This window comes from Acipenser ruthenus, chromosome 35 (assembly GCF_902713425.1).
Source record: "Acipenser ruthenus chromosome 35, fAciRut3.2 maternal haplotype, whole genome shotgun sequence".
Classification (NCBI taxonomy): Eukaryota; Metazoa; Chordata; class Actinopteri; order Acipenseriformes; family Acipenseridae; genus Acipenser; species Acipenser ruthenus.
In genome coordinates, this window is record NC_081223.1 from 3,023,527 (window position 1) to 3,043,153 (window position 19,627).

At 44.9% G+C, this 19,627-nt stretch overlaps 1 protein-coding gene across 1 annotated transcript; it reads left to right on the forward strand.

Annotated features, from left to right (window-relative positions):
- Positions 1 to 1,632: 1,632 nt before the first annotated feature.
- LOC117395145 (proteasome subunit beta type-4) lies at positions 1,633 to 18,990 on the forward strand. The gene is made up of 7 exons (XM_059007298.1): positions 1,633 to 1,789; positions 4,024 to 4,230; positions 4,603 to 4,749; positions 6,123 to 6,204; positions 7,337 to 7,453; positions 14,124 to 14,212; positions 18,844 to 18,990. The coding sequence occupies exons 1-7, from the start codon at positions 1,668 to 1,670 to the stop codon at positions 18,854 to 18,856; spliced, it is 777 nt and encodes a 258-aa protein (XP_058863281.1). The 5' UTR covers positions 1,633 to 1,667; the 3' UTR covers positions 18,857 to 18,990.
- Positions 18,991 to 19,627: the final 637 nt, after the last annotated feature.

Sequence of the window (19,627 nt, forward strand, 5' to 3'; positions counted from 1 at the left end):
CCTCGTGGCTATCACCTTCGCTAAGCGGACCAGTTAGTTGCAGATGCTGTCTGTGCACAGCTCCTGCATGCGTATTTGGGAGGATGGCAGCAGGGTGTCCCTGCTTTCCTCCCCAAGGTGATCACAGCCTTCCACGTTAATTAATCTGTGGAACTGGAGTCCTTCCATCCACCTCTGTTTGCTTCAGCGGAGGATGAGAGATTGAATTTCCTCTGCCCAGTGCGGGCATTGAGATGTTACATGCATAGGATAAAGAGCTCTGCGTCAATCTGACCAGCTCTTCGTCTGTCACGGGACACGGCTCTGCTATACATTATCCCATACGTAATGTCATTGGTGGTCGTCTTCGAATTGAAAGGGAACATTCCCTGAAAGAGGTGACCACGAACCGTGAGGTTGCATCGGTCGCCCTCACGGGGTCGATGGAGGCTGTGTGGTCCAGTGGTTAAAGAAAAGGGCTTGTAACCAGAAGGTCTCCGGTTCAAATCCCACCTCAGCCACTGACTCATTGTGTGACCCTGAGCAAGTAACTTAACCTCCTTGTGCTCCGTCTTTCGGGTGAGACGTAGTTGTAAGTGACTCTGCAGCTGATGCATAGTTCACACACCCTAGTCTCTGTAAGTCACCTTGGATAAAGGCGTCTGCTAAATAAACAAATAATGATGGAAAAAGAGAAATGGCTTCCTCCCTCTGTGGGCGGGACCAAGTGCATCATCCCAGGAAGGGGCCTATCGGCAGCTCTGGTATAGAGAGCTCACCTCTCACTCCTACACATGTCCCGCTGCCGGTTTACCCCCGCAGTGACACTGCTGCACTGATGCGCATGACAGATATCCCTGCATGTGCTGGACCCTGAACAAACACGATAACTGGACACTTTTAGCTTCCAATGTTAACTGTTAGACACTAAAGCAGCTTCCTTTGTTTTTCTTAAATTCAAGTTCTTAGGGGGTAGGGTGACCACCTTTTCAAAATGCAAAAACGGGCACCTGCCTTTTGGTTTGGTTTGGTTTTGTTTTTTGAGGGGTGGGTTGGGGTGTTGTATATTTACACATTTTATACTGTATGTTTAATATAAAACTCCACAAGGCTGAAGCTGGCTTCTTACTCTCCTGTTTCTTATTCGCTTGATTCTTATTTGTTGTTTCTTATTCACACTTTGATTTGCTCCAAACTGAATGAATGGCTTTGTATTTAATGGGGTTAAATCACTTTGGGCTGCTAATTTCTCCGTGGATATTTATAGAGAGGCAGCTCCTAAACAATGTTCATTTGTTTTTTGCCCGGCCCAATACTGATTTCAAATACATTTAATAATTAAATAACTTTAGCAAATACCTAAAGTTGCATTGCAACATGGATTTGAAAGTAAACAACACTCATGTAAAAACTGCCTTTCAGGTCGCATAGGTATTTCTCGATACTAGGTTTGTGTGTTGCTATATTGACGTCATCGCGCATGAAACCAAGGTATCTTATCTGCATAGATCGCGCGCATCTGAGGAACTTCAATTCCTCCAATGGCCCATAATGCAGAGGTTTCCGTTCTATCGTATTTCAGCTTATTCATTCTCTCTGCCAGTTTCAAAGATGGCCGACTTTGCCCACCCGAGCAGATAAATGAAGCCGGAACGCCACTTCCGGTGCAGCGAACGCCAGTTTCTAAAATGGACGCTAGAGGAGTGAAGCTGAATTTCTGGGCAGACGGACCGAAACCCGGCGAATTTTATTCGTTTCCAGGCAGCAGGAGCAGCACAGTCCCGGGATGCGGTCCTGTGAGACACACGCTGTAAGTCGTTGTCGGTTTTGGGGGAATTCGGAGTAGAGAAAAGCGTTGAAAACATTAATAAATGTAACGCACTTTCAGTTTCACATCATGCAGTGCACTATATATGCTGTCTCATTATCAACATGGTGGTGTGAATAAGCACGGAGGAGGAGTTTGTGTTTATTGTTAAATATCTATAATATAATTAGTTTTTAATAATACTGTATTCTGTTCAACAGAGTACGAATAGTAGCTCAGTTCTGGGATTAAAATAAAAGGTTCATTTGTTTATTTATACCCGTTATTGACATATAAGATACCGGTACCAAACTAAAGCTAGGCAGTGTTTTGTTGTAACTTGTTAAGGTATGGATTCTGTTTATGCAGAATCATTTTAATAAAAGACACAAACATTGAATAACCGGGTGTTTGTGTTTAGTTAACTACACTAGATAAGTAATTAATATATACCGTTAGTCTCATAATGATGCGATTTCAGTTTGGCAAGGGAATTATTTTAGTGTCGGACTATTTGGTTTCATGTAAGAATGCCCAACACTTACTGAAGTAAACAAAAACTTTAGGTTCATTTTTGTTTAAAAAATAACTTTATTGGCAAGTAGTCACGTGTCAGTTCTGCTGCCGCAGGTCAGGAGTGTGCCATGTGTTCATTTCACAGAAGCTGTTCCTTTAGGCAATATAAACAAACTGGAAAGTGAACGTTGTCATTATACACGCTTCAGGTTAAACCTTTTTTTTACATCCGGTTTCTGCTTAAGTGGAAAGACAGAAGCTGTGCTTGAAACTCCTACTAGCCCTGCTGCTGCACCTAGTCCTGGGGTTCAGAATTATTATTATTATTATTATTATTATTATTATTAATAATATTGAAATGATTAGGAGCCAGGAGTTTGAGCAGGGTTAGAAACTCACACTAGCCCTGCTGCTGCTGCACCCAGTCCTGAGGTTCAGTACTCCCCTTGTTGGTATGTTACCAGCCAGGCCCCTGGGAAATGGACTGATGATTCTCATCACAGCATGAATAGGTCCCACCTGAGTTTGTAGGTTTAACAAGCTCTGTAACAAGCTCAGTTGTGTCTGATTAAACTCACAGTAAAAACAGGAATGGATCAGACTGCTGCAATGGGAGTCTTATTTTCATCCCGTAACTCAAACTGCTGTAATATTTGAACAGGATTTGGGTACACTCCGAAGGTGCAGTTCTTTTATGTAAGGTTTTGTGATGTCCTGCAGGAGCTCCATGTCAGTTCTGTTTTGTGTTGTCCTGCAGGAGCTCCATGTCAGTTCTGTTTTGTGTTGTCCTGCAGGAGCTCCATGTCAGTTCTGTTTTGTGTTGTCCTGCAGGAGCTTCATGGCAGTTCTGTTGTGTGTTGTCCTGCAGGAGCTCCATGGCAGTTCTGTTGTGTATCGTCCTGCAGGAGCTTCATGGCAGTTCTGTTTTGTGATGTCCTGCAGGAGCTCCATGTCAGTTCTGTTTTGTGTTGTCCTGCAGGAGCTCCATGTCAGTTCTGTTTTGTGATGTCCTGCAGGAGCTCCATGTCAGTTCTGTTTTGTGTTGTCCTGCAGGAGCTCCATGTCAGTTCTGTTTTGTGATGTCCTGCAGGAGCTCCATGTCAGTTCTGTTTTGTGATGTCCTGCAGGAGCTCCATGTCAGTTCTGTTTTGTGTTGTCCTGCAGGAGCTCCATGTCAGTTCTGTTTTGTGTTGTCCTGCAGGAGCTCCATGTCAGTTCTGTTTTGTGTTGTCCTGCAGGAGCTCCATGTCAGTTCTGTTGTGTGTTGTCCTGCAGGAGCATGTTGTCCTGCAGAAGATCCATGTCAGTTCTGTTGTGTGTTGTCCTGCAGGAGCATGTTGTCCTGCAGAAGATCCATGTCAGTTCTGTTTTGTGTTGTCCTGCAGGAGCTCCATGGCAGTTCTGTTGTGTATCGTCCTGCAGGAGCTCCATGTCAGTTCTGTTGTGTGTTGTCCTGCAGGAGCTCCATGTCAGTTCTGTTTTGTGTTGTCCTGCAGGAGCTCCATGTCAGTTCTGTTGTGTATCGTCCTGCAGGAGCCTCATGTCAGTTCTGTTTTGTGATGTCCTGCAGGAGCTCCATGTCAGTTCTGTTGTGTGTTATCCTGCAGGAGCTCCATGTTGTCCTGCAGGAGCTCCATGTCAGTTCTGTTTTGTGTTGTCCTGTAGGAGCCCCATTCCCTGCAGGAGCCTCATGTCAGTTCTGTTGTGTGTTGTCCCTGCAGGAACCCCATGATCACAGGCACCTCAGTCCTGGGTGTGAAGTTCGATGGCGGTGTCGTCATCGCGTCGGACATGCTGGGCTCGTACGGCTCGCTCGCCCGATTCCGTAACATCTCACGCCTCATGAAGGTGAACAACAGCACCATCCTGGGAGCCTCCGGAGACTACGCTGACTACCAGCACCTCAAACAGGTCATCGAGCAGATGGTGTAAGTGGGGCAGTGAGGGGGTGGAAACTCAGCACCTGGACTGTAAAGCAGGCGGGTCTGCAGAGTGTAACTGGAACAGTGGTACTGCAGGGGTGGCAGCTTCACCATTCCATGTTTTTATACCAGCTTGGTAAGCCACAGTGTATAGGTAACAAGATCAGGGGTGTCTTATTAAACTGACCAGTGATGCTACTTCCAATAAGATTACATTGATATTATCCCACATATAGTACATTGCTGTTTGATATTGTCACAAAATCTTGGCAAACATGTCAAAGTTTTTATTTATTTTAATTTTATACCAGGAAACCAAATTTCAATAAAAAAAAGCTTCATGCAGTTAACTGTCTTCCTCCTTCCCCTCCCCTCCAGTATCGACGAAGAGCTCCTGGGAGACGGGCACAGCTACAGCCCCAAAGCCATCCACTCCTGGCTGACCAGAGTCATGTACAACCGCAGGAGTAAGATGAACCCGCTGTGGAACACGGTCGTCATCGGGGGCTTCTACAACGGAGAGAGGTGAGCGGCCCCCGCAGGCAGAGACACTGAGGGACACGGGCTCAGCTCACATTACTTTCTAAAATCAGTTCCAATTCCTTCGAAAGGACTTGCAGTGTATACTTGAGGCATCATAACTTGTCATTGTTCAACTGCTTTCATTGGAAGCCAATTTTATTGACTGACAGTGACTTCAGTTTTAAGTAATTTGTTTTATCCCTACGTAAAGCTTGTTTTAACAGAATACTGCTGAGTGCAATTGTGGTCAATGATGATTATGTGAAACTCTGTGTGAGAACTTGCTCTTAACATTATCTGATTTGTTTTAGTTATTATGTTTTACACCAGATCTCATGAATCAACAAAGATATTTAAAAATACATTTATTAAAACAAAACAATATACACAATACATGTACACAATTCAAAATATGCAATATATACAATAAAAACCAAGGTGTGAGGGTGGGTATGGGAAGGGAAGGATATACTTTCAGAAGGTGTGGTTTAATTCCATGCGGGAGGTTTTTAGGAATATATCATTACCAGTGTCATTCATATGGACACCAATCCCCCCTAAAAAGCCCAACCTGATCATATTTAATTTCAGGGTGCCGAATTGAATCCCCCTGTAAACCCCTTACAAAATCCCAAATGACATTGTTCACCCAGGTACGTGCTTTGTTTATTTTTGGAGATGCCTTTGCATCTTTTCAAAGATGTCGTTGGGTGATGCACGAGAAAATTATTTCTGTATTTGGAAATAGCTCATGCAAATTCGTTAAATCTTTTTTCATTTTTCTAACTAATTCCACATTTTTCAAATTACCTAAATCATTGCCTCCAGCGTGAACCACCAGGATATCAGGTTTGGAAGAAGGGAATTAAAAAATAAATCATAAACAAAACAAAAAAAAATGCCACCTAAGCCCCCTCCGTCCAGAGGGGGCTTGGGTGGCTTGTGATGATCGCTGCTTTTCTTAGACTGTGGAGAACAGCGATCCACACAAACCCAAGCAGCTGTTTCTTCACTCGTTTCACTCTGAATGGTGAATCAGCCTGATCGACTCCAGCGACCCTCCCCTGATTATCAGCTGCTGGTTTCTGTGGAGAGCTCGATCCTGATGATCGAATACTTGGTTTGAGCAGCATGGGGAGACTGGGTTGTTGATGCCATCCTCACAAGCGGATACACGCAGCGCATGGAGCATTCTGTTTGTGTAACAAGTACAGTGTATGGATGTTAAAGTAAAATGCTGACACTGAATTCAGAGAGTTCCTTTCCATCGAGTCATTGACATAGGGGTGTCTTATTTTGTATTTATTGTACGATGGCTTCATTTTTTACAGGGGAGGCCTGTCCATTCTCTAATGCAAACTTTTATCCCCCCACAGTTTCTTGGGCTATGTTGACAAGCTGGGTGTTGCTTACGAGGCTCCTACTGTTGCTACTGGGTTTGGTGCCTACCTGGCACAGGTAAGAGTAATAAATACACATGGACATCGCAGCTGAGATTGGGACACAGTGTGGACTAGTGGTTAGAGCTGAGGGACTAAGGGGGAGGGAGGGAGGGAGGCAGTGTGGCTTTAGTGGTTAGAGCTCATGGACTAGGAGGGAGGGAGGGAAGCAGTGTGGCGCTAGTGGTTAGAGCTGCTGGACTAGGAGGGAGGGAGGGAAGCAGTGTGGCTCCAGTGTGTAGTGCTGAGAGAATGTTGTGCTCCAGTGTGTAGCGCCGAGAGAATGTTGTGCTCCAGTGTGTAGCGCCGAGAGAATGTTGTGCTCCAGTGTGTAGCGCCGAGAGAATGTTGTGCTCCAGTGTGTAGCGCCGAGAAAATGTTGTGCTCCAGTGTGTAGAGCTGAGAGAATGTTGTGCTCCAGTGTGTAGAGCTGAGAGAATGTTGTGCTCCAGTGTGTAGAGCTGAGAGAATGTTGTGCTCCAGTGTGTAGAGCTGAATGTTGTGCTCCAGTGTGTAGAGCTGAATGTTGTACTCCAGTGTGTAGAGCTGAATGTTGTGCTCCAGTGTGTAGAGCTGAATGTTGTGCTCCAGTGTGTAGAGCTGAGAGAATGTTGTGCTCCAGTGTGTAGAGCTGAGAGAATGTTGTGCTCCAGTGTGTAGAGCTGAATTTTGTGCTCCAGTGTGTAGAGCTGAGAGAATGTTGTGCTCCAGTGTGTAGAGCTGAATGTTGTGCTCCAGTGTGTAGAGCTGAATGTTGTGCTCCAGTGTGTAGAGCTGAGAGAATGTTGTGCTCCAGTGTGTAGCACTGAGAGAATGTTGTGCTCCAGTGTGTAGCGCTGAGAGAATGTTGTGCTCCAGTGTGTAGAGCTGAGAGAATGTTGTGCTCCAGTGTGTAGAGCTGAATGTTGTGCTCCAGTGTGTAGAGCTGAATGTTGTGCTCCAGTGTGTAGAGCTGAGAGAATGTTGTGCTCCAGTGTGTAGCACTGAGAGAATGTTGTGCTCCAGTGTGTAGCGCTGAGAGAATGTTGTGCTCCAGTGTGTAGAGCTGAGAGAATGTTGTGCTCCAGTGTGTAGCGCTGAGAGAATGTTGTGCTCCAGTGGTAGGAGCCGAGGAGGGTGCTGTTTATTTTAACATGCTGTTTGTGTTGCAGCCCCTGATGAGGGAGGTGTTGGAATCCAAACCCACGATCAGTAAAGAGGAAGCCCGGGCCCTGATAGAGCGCTGCCTCAAAGTGCTGTACTACAGAGACGCGCGCTCCTACAACAGGGTAGGAGAGCCAGGGAGAGCTATATAGTGCACCGAAATAGTGTACTGAAATACATAGTGTACTGAAATACAGTGCCATGAAAAAGTATTTGCCCCCTGTCTGATTTTCTGCATTTTTGTACATTTTTCACATTATATTTGGTCAGTTTTTTGTGGGTTGTAGTAGTATATAGAGGGAGTCTGAGAAAAAATGACACCAAAGTTTGGTGCGTCTTTCATTTGTTTCGTGTGCAAGGTAATCAAACATGCAATCTTCAGGTGTGAAAAAGTTATTGCCCCCCCCCTAGTTAACTCAACCCAATTAAAGGGATAATTAGGGTCAGCTGTTTGAGTACTTTGTTTAACAACCAGGCCTGATTTGGGCCAGCCCTGCCCAATATAAAACTGACTAACTTTGGCCCTTACCATCAGAGTGAAGTTGTCAGCACACAGGTTCTAGAGGCACATCATGCCACAAACAAAAGAAATTCCTGAAGACCTCCGGAAAAAAGTTGTTGATGCCAATCAGTCTGGAAAGGGTTACAAAGCCATTTCTAAGGCTCTAAGGCTCCACCGAACCACAGTCAGAGTAGCAAGGTGGAAACCATTGCTCACTAAGAACATGAATGCTCGTCTCAAGTTTGCCAAAAAGCACCTGGATGATCCACAAGAGTTCTGGAACAATGTTCTATGGACAGATGAGTCAAAAGTGGAACTTTTTGGCTGACATGGGCCCCGTTATGTCTGGTGAAAACCAAACACTGCATTCCACAGTAAGAACCTCATACCAACGGTCAAGCATGGTGGTGGTAGTGTCATGGTTTGGGGATGCTTTGCCATCATTGAAGGAACCATGAATTCTGCTCTGAATCAGAGAATTCTACAGGAGAATGTCAGGCCATCCGTCCGTGAGTTGAAGCTGAAGCGCAGCTGGGTCATGCAGCAAGACAATGATCCGAAACACACAAGCAAGTCTACATCAGAATGGTTGAAGAACAAGAAATTTAAAGTTTTGGAATGGCCTAGTCAAAGTCAAGGCCTAAACCCCATTGAGATGTTGTGGCAGGACCTGAAATGAGCAGTTCATGCTCGAAAACCCACAAATGTCACAGAGTTGAAGCAGTTCTGCATGGAGGAGTGGGCCAAAATTCCTCCACGGCGCTGTGAGAGACTAATTAATAACTACAGGAAGCGTTTGGTTGCAGTTATTGCTGCTAAAGGTGGCGTAACCAGTTAAGGGGGCGATTTACTGTTTCACACGGGGGCATTGGGTGTTGCATAACTTTCTGTAACCATTAGCAGTCCATTTATTCAGCGCGTATCAGACGTGTCAGGTCCAATTTATTTTCGCACGCGCAGTTTATTTTAGACACGCTGTTTAAAAGTATTTTTTTTTTCACAGTAAAACAGGATGCGCTCTATAGCCTGGACGTCGCCGATTCGAGTCCAGGCTATTCCACAGCCGACCGTGGACGGGAGCTCCCAGGGGGCGGCACTCAATTGGCCAAGCGTTGTCTGGGTGAGGGAGGGTTAGGTCGGCCAGGGTGTCCTCGGCTCACCGCGCACCAGCGACCCCTGTAGTCTGGCCGGGCGCCTGCGGGCTTGCCTGTAAGCTGCCCAGAGCTGCGTTGTCCTCCGACTCTGTAGCTCTGAGGTGGCTGCACGGCGAGTCTGCAGAGTGTAAAGAAGCGGGCGGCTGATGGGCGAGGACAGCGTGTGTTCATCTTCGCCCCTCCCGAGTCAGCGCAGGGGTGGTAGCTGTGAGCTGAGCCTAAAAATAATTGGGCATTTCAAATTGGGGAGAAAATAATAAAAACTAATTGGCAACGACTAAATAAAAAAAAAAAAAAAAAACAGGTTTAAAAGGCCCTGCATATCAACAGGACACTCAGTACTGCATCTCCAGCCCCGCCCCACCCCTTGTTCGCTATATTTTTCAAATGCCTCTTAATAATGGTACATACTGATAAATCATCTCTTGATCACTCGTTTTATCACCAAACTCTTCAATAATGCGATCCAAGTCGTTATTTTATTACTATAACATCTAAAAAAAGCTCTGCAAATCTCTGATGTTCTTTGAGCGCTGGATGCAGAAGCAGCTCTCTTGTTTGTTTATGTCCGTGTTATCTCTGTGGTGTCGGGTCTATCAGTATTCATGAGATTCGCCGTTTTTTTTTTTTTTCCTTCAGCTTCTCTCGGCTCCTATCGGTCTCATTCGGCCATTGAATGGTTTTCTCGGCTTTGACATTCAGTGTCAAAAATTTCCAAATTGCAGAAAATCGGACGGGGCAAATACTTTTTCACGGCACTGTACATAGTGTACCGAAATACAGCGTACACTGACATAGTGTACTGAAATACATAGTGCACCGAAATACAGCGTACACTGACATAGTGCACCGAAATACAGCGTACACTGACATAGTGTACTGAAATACATAGTGCACCGAAATACAGCGAGCACTGAAATACAGCATGCACTGAAATACATAGTGCACCGAAATACAGCGAGCACTGAAATACAGCATGCACTGAAATACATAGTGCACTGAAATACAGCGAGCACTGAAATACAGTGAGCACTGAAATACAGCATGCACTGAAATACAGTGCACTGAAATACAGCGTGCACTGAAATACAGCGAGCACTGAAATACAGCATGCACTGACATAGTGTACTGAAATACATAGTGCACCGAAATACAGCGAGCACTGAAATACAGCGAGCACTGAAATACAGCGTGCACTGAAATACAGCATGCACTGACATAGTGTACTGAAATACATAGTGCACCGAAATACAGCGAGCACTGAAATACAGCATGCACCGAAATACAGCGTGCACTGAAATACAGCATGCACTGAAATACAGCGAGCACTGAAATACAGCGAGCACTGAAATACAGCGTACACTGAAATACAGCGAGCACTGAAATACAGCGTACACTGACAGTGTACTGAAATACATAGTGCACCGAAATACAGCATGCACTGAAATACAGCGAGCACTGAAATACAGCATGCACTGACATAGTGTACTGAAATACATAGTGCACCGAAATACAGCATGCACTGAAATACAGCATACACCGAAATACAGCGAGCACTGAAATACAGCGTACACTGAAATACAGCATGCACTGAAATACAGCGTACACTGACATAGTGTACTGAAATACATAGTGCACCGAAATACAGCATGCACTGAAATACAGCGAGCACTGAAATACAGCATGCACTGACATAGTGTACTGAAATACATAGTGCACCGAAATACAGCATGCACGAAATACAGCGAGCACTGAAATACAGCGAGCACTGAAATACAGCGAGCACTGACATAGTGTACTGAAATACATAGTGCACCGAAATACAGCAAGCACTGAAATACAGCATGCACTGAAATACAGCGTATACTGAAATACAGCGAGCACTGAAATACAGCGTACACTGACAGTGTACTGAAATACATAGTGCACCGAAATACAGCGAGCACTGAAATACAGCATGCACTGAAATAGTGTACTGAAATACAGCATGCACTGAAATACAGCATACACCGAAATACAGCATGCACTGAAATACAGCGTACACTGAAATACAGCATGCACTGAAATACAGCGTACACTGAAATACAGCGAGCACTGAAATACAGCGTACACTGACATAGTGTACTGAAATACATAGTGCACCGAAATACAGCATGCACTGAAATACAGCGAGCACTGAAATACATAGTGCACCGAAATACAGCGAGCACTGAAATACAGCGTACACTGACATAGTGTACTGAAATACATAGTGCACCGAAATACAGCATGCACTGAAATACAGCGAGCACTGAAATACATAGTGCACCGAAATACAGCGAGCACTGAAATACAGCATGCACTGACATAGTGTACTGAAATACAGCATGCACCGAAATACAGCATGCACTGAAATACAGCGAGCACTGAAATACAGCGTATACTGAAATACAGCGAGCACTGAAATACAGCATGCACTGAAATACAGCGAGCACTGAAATACAGCGTGCACTGAAATACAGCGTACACTGAAATACAGCGAGCACTGAAATACAGCGAGCACTGAAATACAGCGTGCACTGACATAGTGTACTGAAATACATAGTGCACCGAAATACAGCGAGCACTGAAATACAGCATGCACTGAAATACAGCGAGCACTGAAATACAGCGAGCACTGAAATACAGCGTACACTGAAATACAGCGAGCACTGAAATACAGCGTACACTGAAATACAGCATGCACTGACATAGTGTACTGAAATACATAGTGCTCCGAAATACAGCGAGCACTGAAATACAGCATGCACTGAAATACATAGTGCACTGAAATACAGCGAGCACTGAAATACAGCATGCACTGAAATACATAGTGCACTGAAATACAGCGAGCACTGAAATACATAGTGCACCGAAATACAGCGAGCACTGAAATACAGCGAGCACTGAAATACAGCGTACACTGAAATACAGCGAGCACTGAAATACAGCGTACACTGAAATACAGCATGCACTGACATAGTGTACTGAAATACATAGTGCTCCGAAATACAGCGAGCACTGAAATACAGCATGCACTGAAATACATAGTGCACTGAAATACAGCGAGCACTGAAATACAGCATGCACTGAAATACATAGTGCACTGAAATACAGCGAGCACTGAAATACATAGTGCACCGAAATACAGCGAGCACTGAAATACAGCGTACACTGACATAGTGTACTGAAATACATAGTGCACCGAAATACAGCATGCACTGAAATACAGCGAGCACTGAAATACATAGTGCACCGAAATACAGCGAGCACTGAAATACAGCGTACACTGACATAGTGTACTGAAATACATAGTGCACCGAAATACAGCGAGCACTGAAATACAGCATGCACTGACATAGTGTACTGAAATACATAGTGCACCGAAATACAGCATGCACTGAAATACAGAATACACCGAAATACAGCGAGCACTGAAATACAGCATGCACTGAAATACAGCGAGCACTGAAATACAGCGTATACTGAAATACAGCGAGCACTGAAATACAGCGTACACTGACAGTGTACTGAAATACATAGTGCACCGAAATACAGCGAGCACTGAAATACAGCATGCACTGACATAGTGTACTGAAATACATAGTGCACCGAAATACAGCATGCACTGAAATACAGCGAGCACTGAAATACAGCATGCACTGAAATACAGCGAGCACTGAAATACAGCGAGCACTGACATAGTGTACTGAAATACATAGTGCTCCGAAATACAGCATGCACTGAAATACAGCGAGCACTGAAATACAGCGAGCACTGAAATACAGCGTACACTGAAATACAGCGAGCACTGAAATACAGCGTACACTGAAATACAGCGAGCACTGAAATACAGCGTACACTGAAATACAGCGAGCACTGAAATACAGCGTACACTGAAATACAGCGAGCACTGAAATACAGCGTACACTGAAATACAGCGAGCACTGAAATACAGCATGCACTGAAATACAGCGAGCACTGAAATACAGCGAGCACTGACATAGTGTACTGAAATACATAGTGCACCGAAATACAGCATGCACTGAAATACAGCGAGCACTGAAATACATAGTGCACCGAAATACAGCATGCACCGAAATACAGCAAGCACTGAAATACAGCATGCACTGAAATACAGCGTACACTGAAATACAGCGAGCACTGAAATACAGCGTACACTGACATAGTGTACTGAAATACAGCATGCACTGAAATACAGCGTACACTGACATAGTGTACTGAAATACAGCAAGCACTGAAATACAGCGTACACTGACATAGTGTACTGAAATACAGCAAGCACTGAAATACAGCGTACACTGACATAGTGTACTGAAATACAGCGAGCACTGAAATACAGCGAGCACTGAAATACAGCGTACACTGAAATACAGCGAGCACTGAAATACAGCGTACACTGAAATACAGCGAGCACTGAAATACAGCGTACACTGAAATACAGCGAGCACTGAAATACAGCGTACACTGAAATACAGCGAGCACTGAAATACAGCGTACACTGAAATACAGCGAGCACTGAAATACAGCATGCACTGAAATACAGCGAGCACTGAAATACAGCGAGCACTGACATAGTGTACTGAAATACATAGTGCACCGAAATACAGCATGCACTGAAATACAGCGAGCACTGAAATACATAGTGCACCGAAATACAGCATGCACCGAAATACAGCAAGCACTGAAATACAGCATGCACTGAAATACAGCGTACACTGAAATACAGCGAGCACTGAAATACAGCGTACACTGACATAGTGTACTGAAATACAGCATGCACTGAAATACAGCGTACACTGACATAGTGTACTGAAATACAGCAAGCACTGAAATACAGCGTACACTGACATAGTGTACTGAAATAGTGAAAATCACTGTACAAAGTCATTCAACACCATAATGCTGTTGTGTAATGACAAATAGCCAGATTTGGGTCTTTCCAGCTAAACTAGAGCAAATCCTGTGAATGTGTTTTTTTCATTTGTAGATGATATAAATAATCAGCCAATTCTAAGCACACATTTCTTTGCTAGCGACGAACTTGAATTCAGATGGAAATGCGTTTCGAGGTTCTGACGTCCTCTGTGTTTCTTTCAGTATGAGATTGCATTCGTAACGGAGGCTGGCGTGGAGATCGAGGGGCCGCTGTCTTCAGACACTAACTGGGAGATCGCACACATGATCAGGTGAGAGCTGGGGATCACTGGAGAACAGCGGGCAGGAATCACTGATATCCGTGCTTACACAGGGATCACACTGGAGAATAGCGGGCAGGAATCACTGATATCCGTGCTTACACAGGGATCACACTGGAGAATAGCGGGCAGGAATCACTGATATCCGTGCTTACACAGGGATCACACTGGAGAACAGCGGGCAGGAATCACTGATATCCGTGCTTACACAGGGATCACACTGGAGAACAGCGGGCAGGAATCACTGATATCCGTGCTTACACAGGGATCACACTGGAGAATAGCAGGCAGGAATCACTGATATCCGTGCTTACACAGGGATCACACTGGAGAATAGCGGGCAGGAATCACTGATATCCGTGCTTACACAGGGATCACACTGGAGAACAGCGGGCAGGAATCACTGACATTAGTGCTTACACAGGGATCACACTGGAGAATAGCGGGCAGGAATCACTGATATCCGTGCTTACACAGGGATCACACTGGAGAACAGCGGGCAGGAATCACTGATATCCGTGCTTACACAGGGATCACACTGGAGAACAGCGGGCAGGAATCACTGATATCCGTGCTTACACAGGGATCACACTGGAGAATAGCGGGCAGGAATCACTGATATCCGTGCTTACACAGGGATCACACTGGAGAATAGCGGGCAGGAATCACTGATATCCGTGCTTACACAGGGATCACACTGGAGAATAGCGGGCAGGAATCACTGATATCCGTGCTTACACAGGGATCACATTGGAGAACAGCGGGCAGGAATCACTGATATCCGTGCTTACACAGGGATCACACTGGAGAACAGCGGGCAGGAATCACTGACATTAGTGCTTACACAGGGATCACACTGGAGAATAGCGGGCAGGAATCACTGATATCCGTGCTTACACAGGGATCACACTGGAGAACAGCGGGCAGGAATCACTGATATCCGTGCTTACACAGGGATCACACTGGAGAACAGCGGGCAGGAATCACTGATATCCGTGCTTACACAGGGATCACACTGGAGAATAGCGGGCAGGAATCACTGATATCCGTGCTTACACAGGGATCACACTGGAGAATAGCGGGCAGGAATCACTGATATCCGTGCTTACACAGGGATCACACTGGAGAACAGCGGGCAGGAATCACTGACATTAGTGCTTACACAGGGATCACACTGGAGAATAGCGGGCAGGAATCACTGATATCCGTGCTTACACAGGGATCACACTGGAGAATAGCGGGCAGGAATCACTGATATCCGTGCTTACACAGGGATCACACTGGGAGAACAGCGGGCAGGAATCACTGATATCCGTGCTTACACAGGGATCACACTGGAGAACAGCGGGCAGGAATCACTGATATCCGTGCTTACACAGGGATCACACTGGAGAATAGCGGGCAGGAATCACTGATATCCGTGCTTACACAGGGATCACACTGGAGAATAGCGGGCAGGAATCACTGATATCCGTGCTTACACAGGGATCACACTGGAGAATAGCGGGCAGGAATCACTGATATCCGTGCTTACACAGGGATCACACTGGAGAACAGCGGGCAGGAATCACTGACATTAGTGCTTACACAGGGATCACACTGGAGAATAGCGGGCAGGAATCACTGATATCCGTGCTTACACAGGGATCACACTGGAGAACAGCGGGCAGGAATCACTGATATCCGTGCTTACACAGGGATCACACTGGAGAACAGCGGGCAGGAATCACTGATATCCGTGCTTACACAGGGATCACACTGGAGAATAGCGGGCAGGAATCACTGATATCCGTGCTTACACAGGGATCACACTGGAGAATAGCAGGCAGGAATCACTGATATCCGTGCTTACACAGGGATCACACTGGAGAATAGCGGGCAGGAATCACTGATATCCGTGCTTACACAGGGATCACACTGGAGAATAGCGGGCAGGAATCACTGATATCCGTGCTTACACAGGGATCACACTGGAGAACAGCGGGCAGGAATCACTGATATCCGTGCTTACACAGGGATCACACTGGAGAATAGCGGGCAGGAATCACTGATATCCGTGCTTACACAGGGATCACACTGGAGAACAGCGGGCAGGAATCACTGATATCCGTGCTTACACAGGGATCACACTGGAGAATAGCGGGCAGGAATCACTGATATCCGTGCTTACACAGGGATCACACTGGAGAACAGCGGGCAGGAATCACTGATATCCGTGCTTACACAGGGATCACACTGGAGAATAGCGGGCAGGAATCACTGATATCCGTGCTTACACAGGGATCACACTGGAGAATAGCGGGCAGGAATCACTGATATCCGTGCTTACACAGGGATCACACTGGAGAATAGCGGGCAGGAATCACTGATATCCGTGCTTACACAGGGATCACACTGGAGAATAGCGGGCAGGAATCGCTGCTATTGGTGCTTACACAGGGATCATTGCTATTAGTGCTTACACAGGGATCACTGCTATTAGTGCTTACACAGGGATCACTGCTATTAGTGCTTACACAGGGATCACTGCTATTAGTGCTTACACAGGGATCACTGCTATTAGTGCTTACACAGGGATCACTGCTATTAGTGCTTACACAGGGATCACTGCTATTAGTGCTTACACAGGGATCACTGCTATTAGTGCTTACACAGGGATCACTGTTATTAGTGCTTACACAGGGATCACTGCTATTAGTGCTTACACAGGGATCACTGCTATTAGTGCTTACACAGGGATCACTGCTATTAGTGCTTACACAGGGATCACTGCTATTAGTGCTTACACAGGGATCACTGCTATTAGTGCTTACACAGGGACCACTGCTATTAGTGCTTACACAGGGACCACTGCTATTAGTGCTTACACAGGGATCACTGCTATTAGTGCTTACACAGGGATCACTGCTATTAGTGCTTACACAGGGATCACTGCTATTAGTGCTTACACAGGGATCACTGCTATTAGTGCTTACACAGGGATCACTGCTATTAGTGCTTACACAGGGATCACTGCTATTAGTGCTTACACAGGGATCACTGCTATTAGTGCTTACACAGGGATCACTGCTATTAGTGCTTACACAGGGATCACTGCTATTAGTGCTTACACAGGGATCACTGCTATTAGTGCTTACACAGGGATCACTGTTATTAGTGCTTACACAGGGATCACTGCTATTAGTGCTTACACAGGGATCACTGCTATTAGTGCTTACACAGGGATCACTGCTATTAGTGCTTACACAGGGATCACTGCTATTAGTGCTTACACAGGGATCACTGCTATTAGTGCTTACACAGGGATCACTGCTATTAGTGCTTACACAGGGATCACTGCTATTAGTGCTTACACAGGGATCACTGCTATTAGTGCTTACACAGGGATCACTGCTATTAGTGCTTACACAGGGATCACTGCTATTAGTGCTTACACAGGGATCACTGCTATTAGTGCTTACACAGGGATCACTGCTATTAGTGCTTACACAGGGATCACTGCTATTAGTGCTTACACAGGGATCACTGCTATTAGTGCTTACACAGGGATCACTGTTATTAGTGCTTACACAGGGATCACTGCTATTAGTGCTTACACAGGGATCACTGCTATTAGTGCTTACACAGGGATCACTGCTATTAGTGCTTACACAGGGATCACTGCTATTAGTGCTTACACAGGGATCACTGTTATTAGTGCTTACACAGGGATCACTGCTATTAGTGCTTACACAGGGATCACTGCTATTAGTGCTTACACAGGGATCACTGCTATTAGTGCTTACACAGGGATCACTGCTATTAGTGCTTACACAGGGATCACTGCTATTAGTGCTTACACAGGGATCACTGCTATTAGTGCTTACACAGGGATCACTGTTATTAGTGCTTACACAGGGATCACTGCTATTAGTGCTTACACAGGGATCACTGCTATTAGTGCTTACACAGGGATCACTGCTATTAGTGCTTACACAGGGATCACTGCTATTAGTGCTTACACAGGGAATTTATGTTTGGCTGGCAATTGTGATAGCTGATTCTTTAATGTCCATTTTCCTTGCATTATCACAGGTGCCACTTATGATAAAATACCATGTTTTTTTAGTTAATGAAGGATGTGCAGATCATTCAGTGCTACAGCTGAACTACTGTATCCTGCTTCCTGTGCTGTAGGTCATACGGGCCGATTGCAGCGAGTTTTTTTTTCTTCTTGAATTTCTATATATCCCAATTTAACACAAAAAAAAAAAAAAAAAAAAAAGATTTAACAAAATTGATATGCGTGGGGTAGGATCTGTTTTAGTAATTCAAACAGTGTCCTTCCTGGTGTGTTCATATATCTAAGACATTGCACAAGAGATATTTTAGTGGTCTTAACAGTGGGGGTATTTAGATGTACACCTTTGTTTAAGCATCACAAACTATCATTGCATCACAAACTACCATGAAAACTTTATTTTGAGTGTTAAAATACTACAGTATAAACTGTCGGATGTATTTTGTGCATTGCAATGTGCATGTTCCTGTATCTGACTTCACTTGGTGTTTGTGCTTTGGGTTTGTTTTCCCAGTTCTTGGTTTCTCAAAGTCCTAATTGTTCTCCTGGTTTTGATTTTCAGCGGGTTCGAATGAGCTGAGGTTGTGAAGATCTCCAGTTAGCGTTCCCTGTTATTCTGTTATTGAAGTCCGCTATTCTGATCTTACTGTGTAAACGCTTTAGGTAATGTTTTTTGTAAAATGAAATAAATAAAAAACATGAAAAGATATTGTTGGTCTGTTGGGTATTTTGCTGTTAGACCACATTGAAAACCCTGTCCTGCTTCAGTTCATGTCATTGTCGTAGCTTGAAGATGTTCTAACCTTTACTGTTAGCAGAAGCGGGATCGCAGAGACAAGCAGGGTTTCAAGAAGGGGTTCTCTCTAACTAAATGCAAGTACTGCAAACAAACTAGACCCTTCACAGGGTCTGTCCTGGAGAGGCTGAGCTGTGGATCACTTACATTGAGCATCAAGAGGGTTTTACAGATGTTCTTCAATAAACTTGGCTTTAACCCAGTCTCTCCGTTCTCTGCAACAATGACCAAAACAAATTAAACAATTTCTCTAGCAAAGTCTTTCTTCACTGATGTTGAATTTTGTGCTAATAGTTTTAATATAGCATTTATTTATTTATCCATTCATTCTTTAACCAGGGATAAATCCATTGAGACTGAGGCCTGTTTTACAAGATGACCAGCGACAGACAGCAGTCATTTCACATCATTAAAATCAATCACTTTGATAGATCTTGGACCCTATCTGTTAAAATAAATGTAATCTTTGTAAGTAAATGTAAGACTGTACTGAGATATTAACCTGTAACAGGAAGCTTAGGCAACCTGGCTTTCGTGCCCAGTGCAGGTG

Bases quoted from the DNA above. Each gene is read 5' to 3' on its own strand.
- LOC117395145 (XM_059007298.1), top strand. From the start codon at position 1,668: ATGGACGCTAGAGGAGTGAAGCTGAATTTCTGGGCAGACGGACCGAAA. The intron at 6,205-7,336 runs GTAAGAGTAATA...TTTGTGTTGCAG, and splicing joins TTGGTGCCTACCTGGCACAG to CCCCTGATGAGGGAGGTGTT. The intron at 7,454-14,123 runs GTAGGAGAGCCA...TGTTTCTTTCAG, and splicing joins ACGCGCGCTCCTACAACAGG to TATGAGATTGCATTCGTAAC.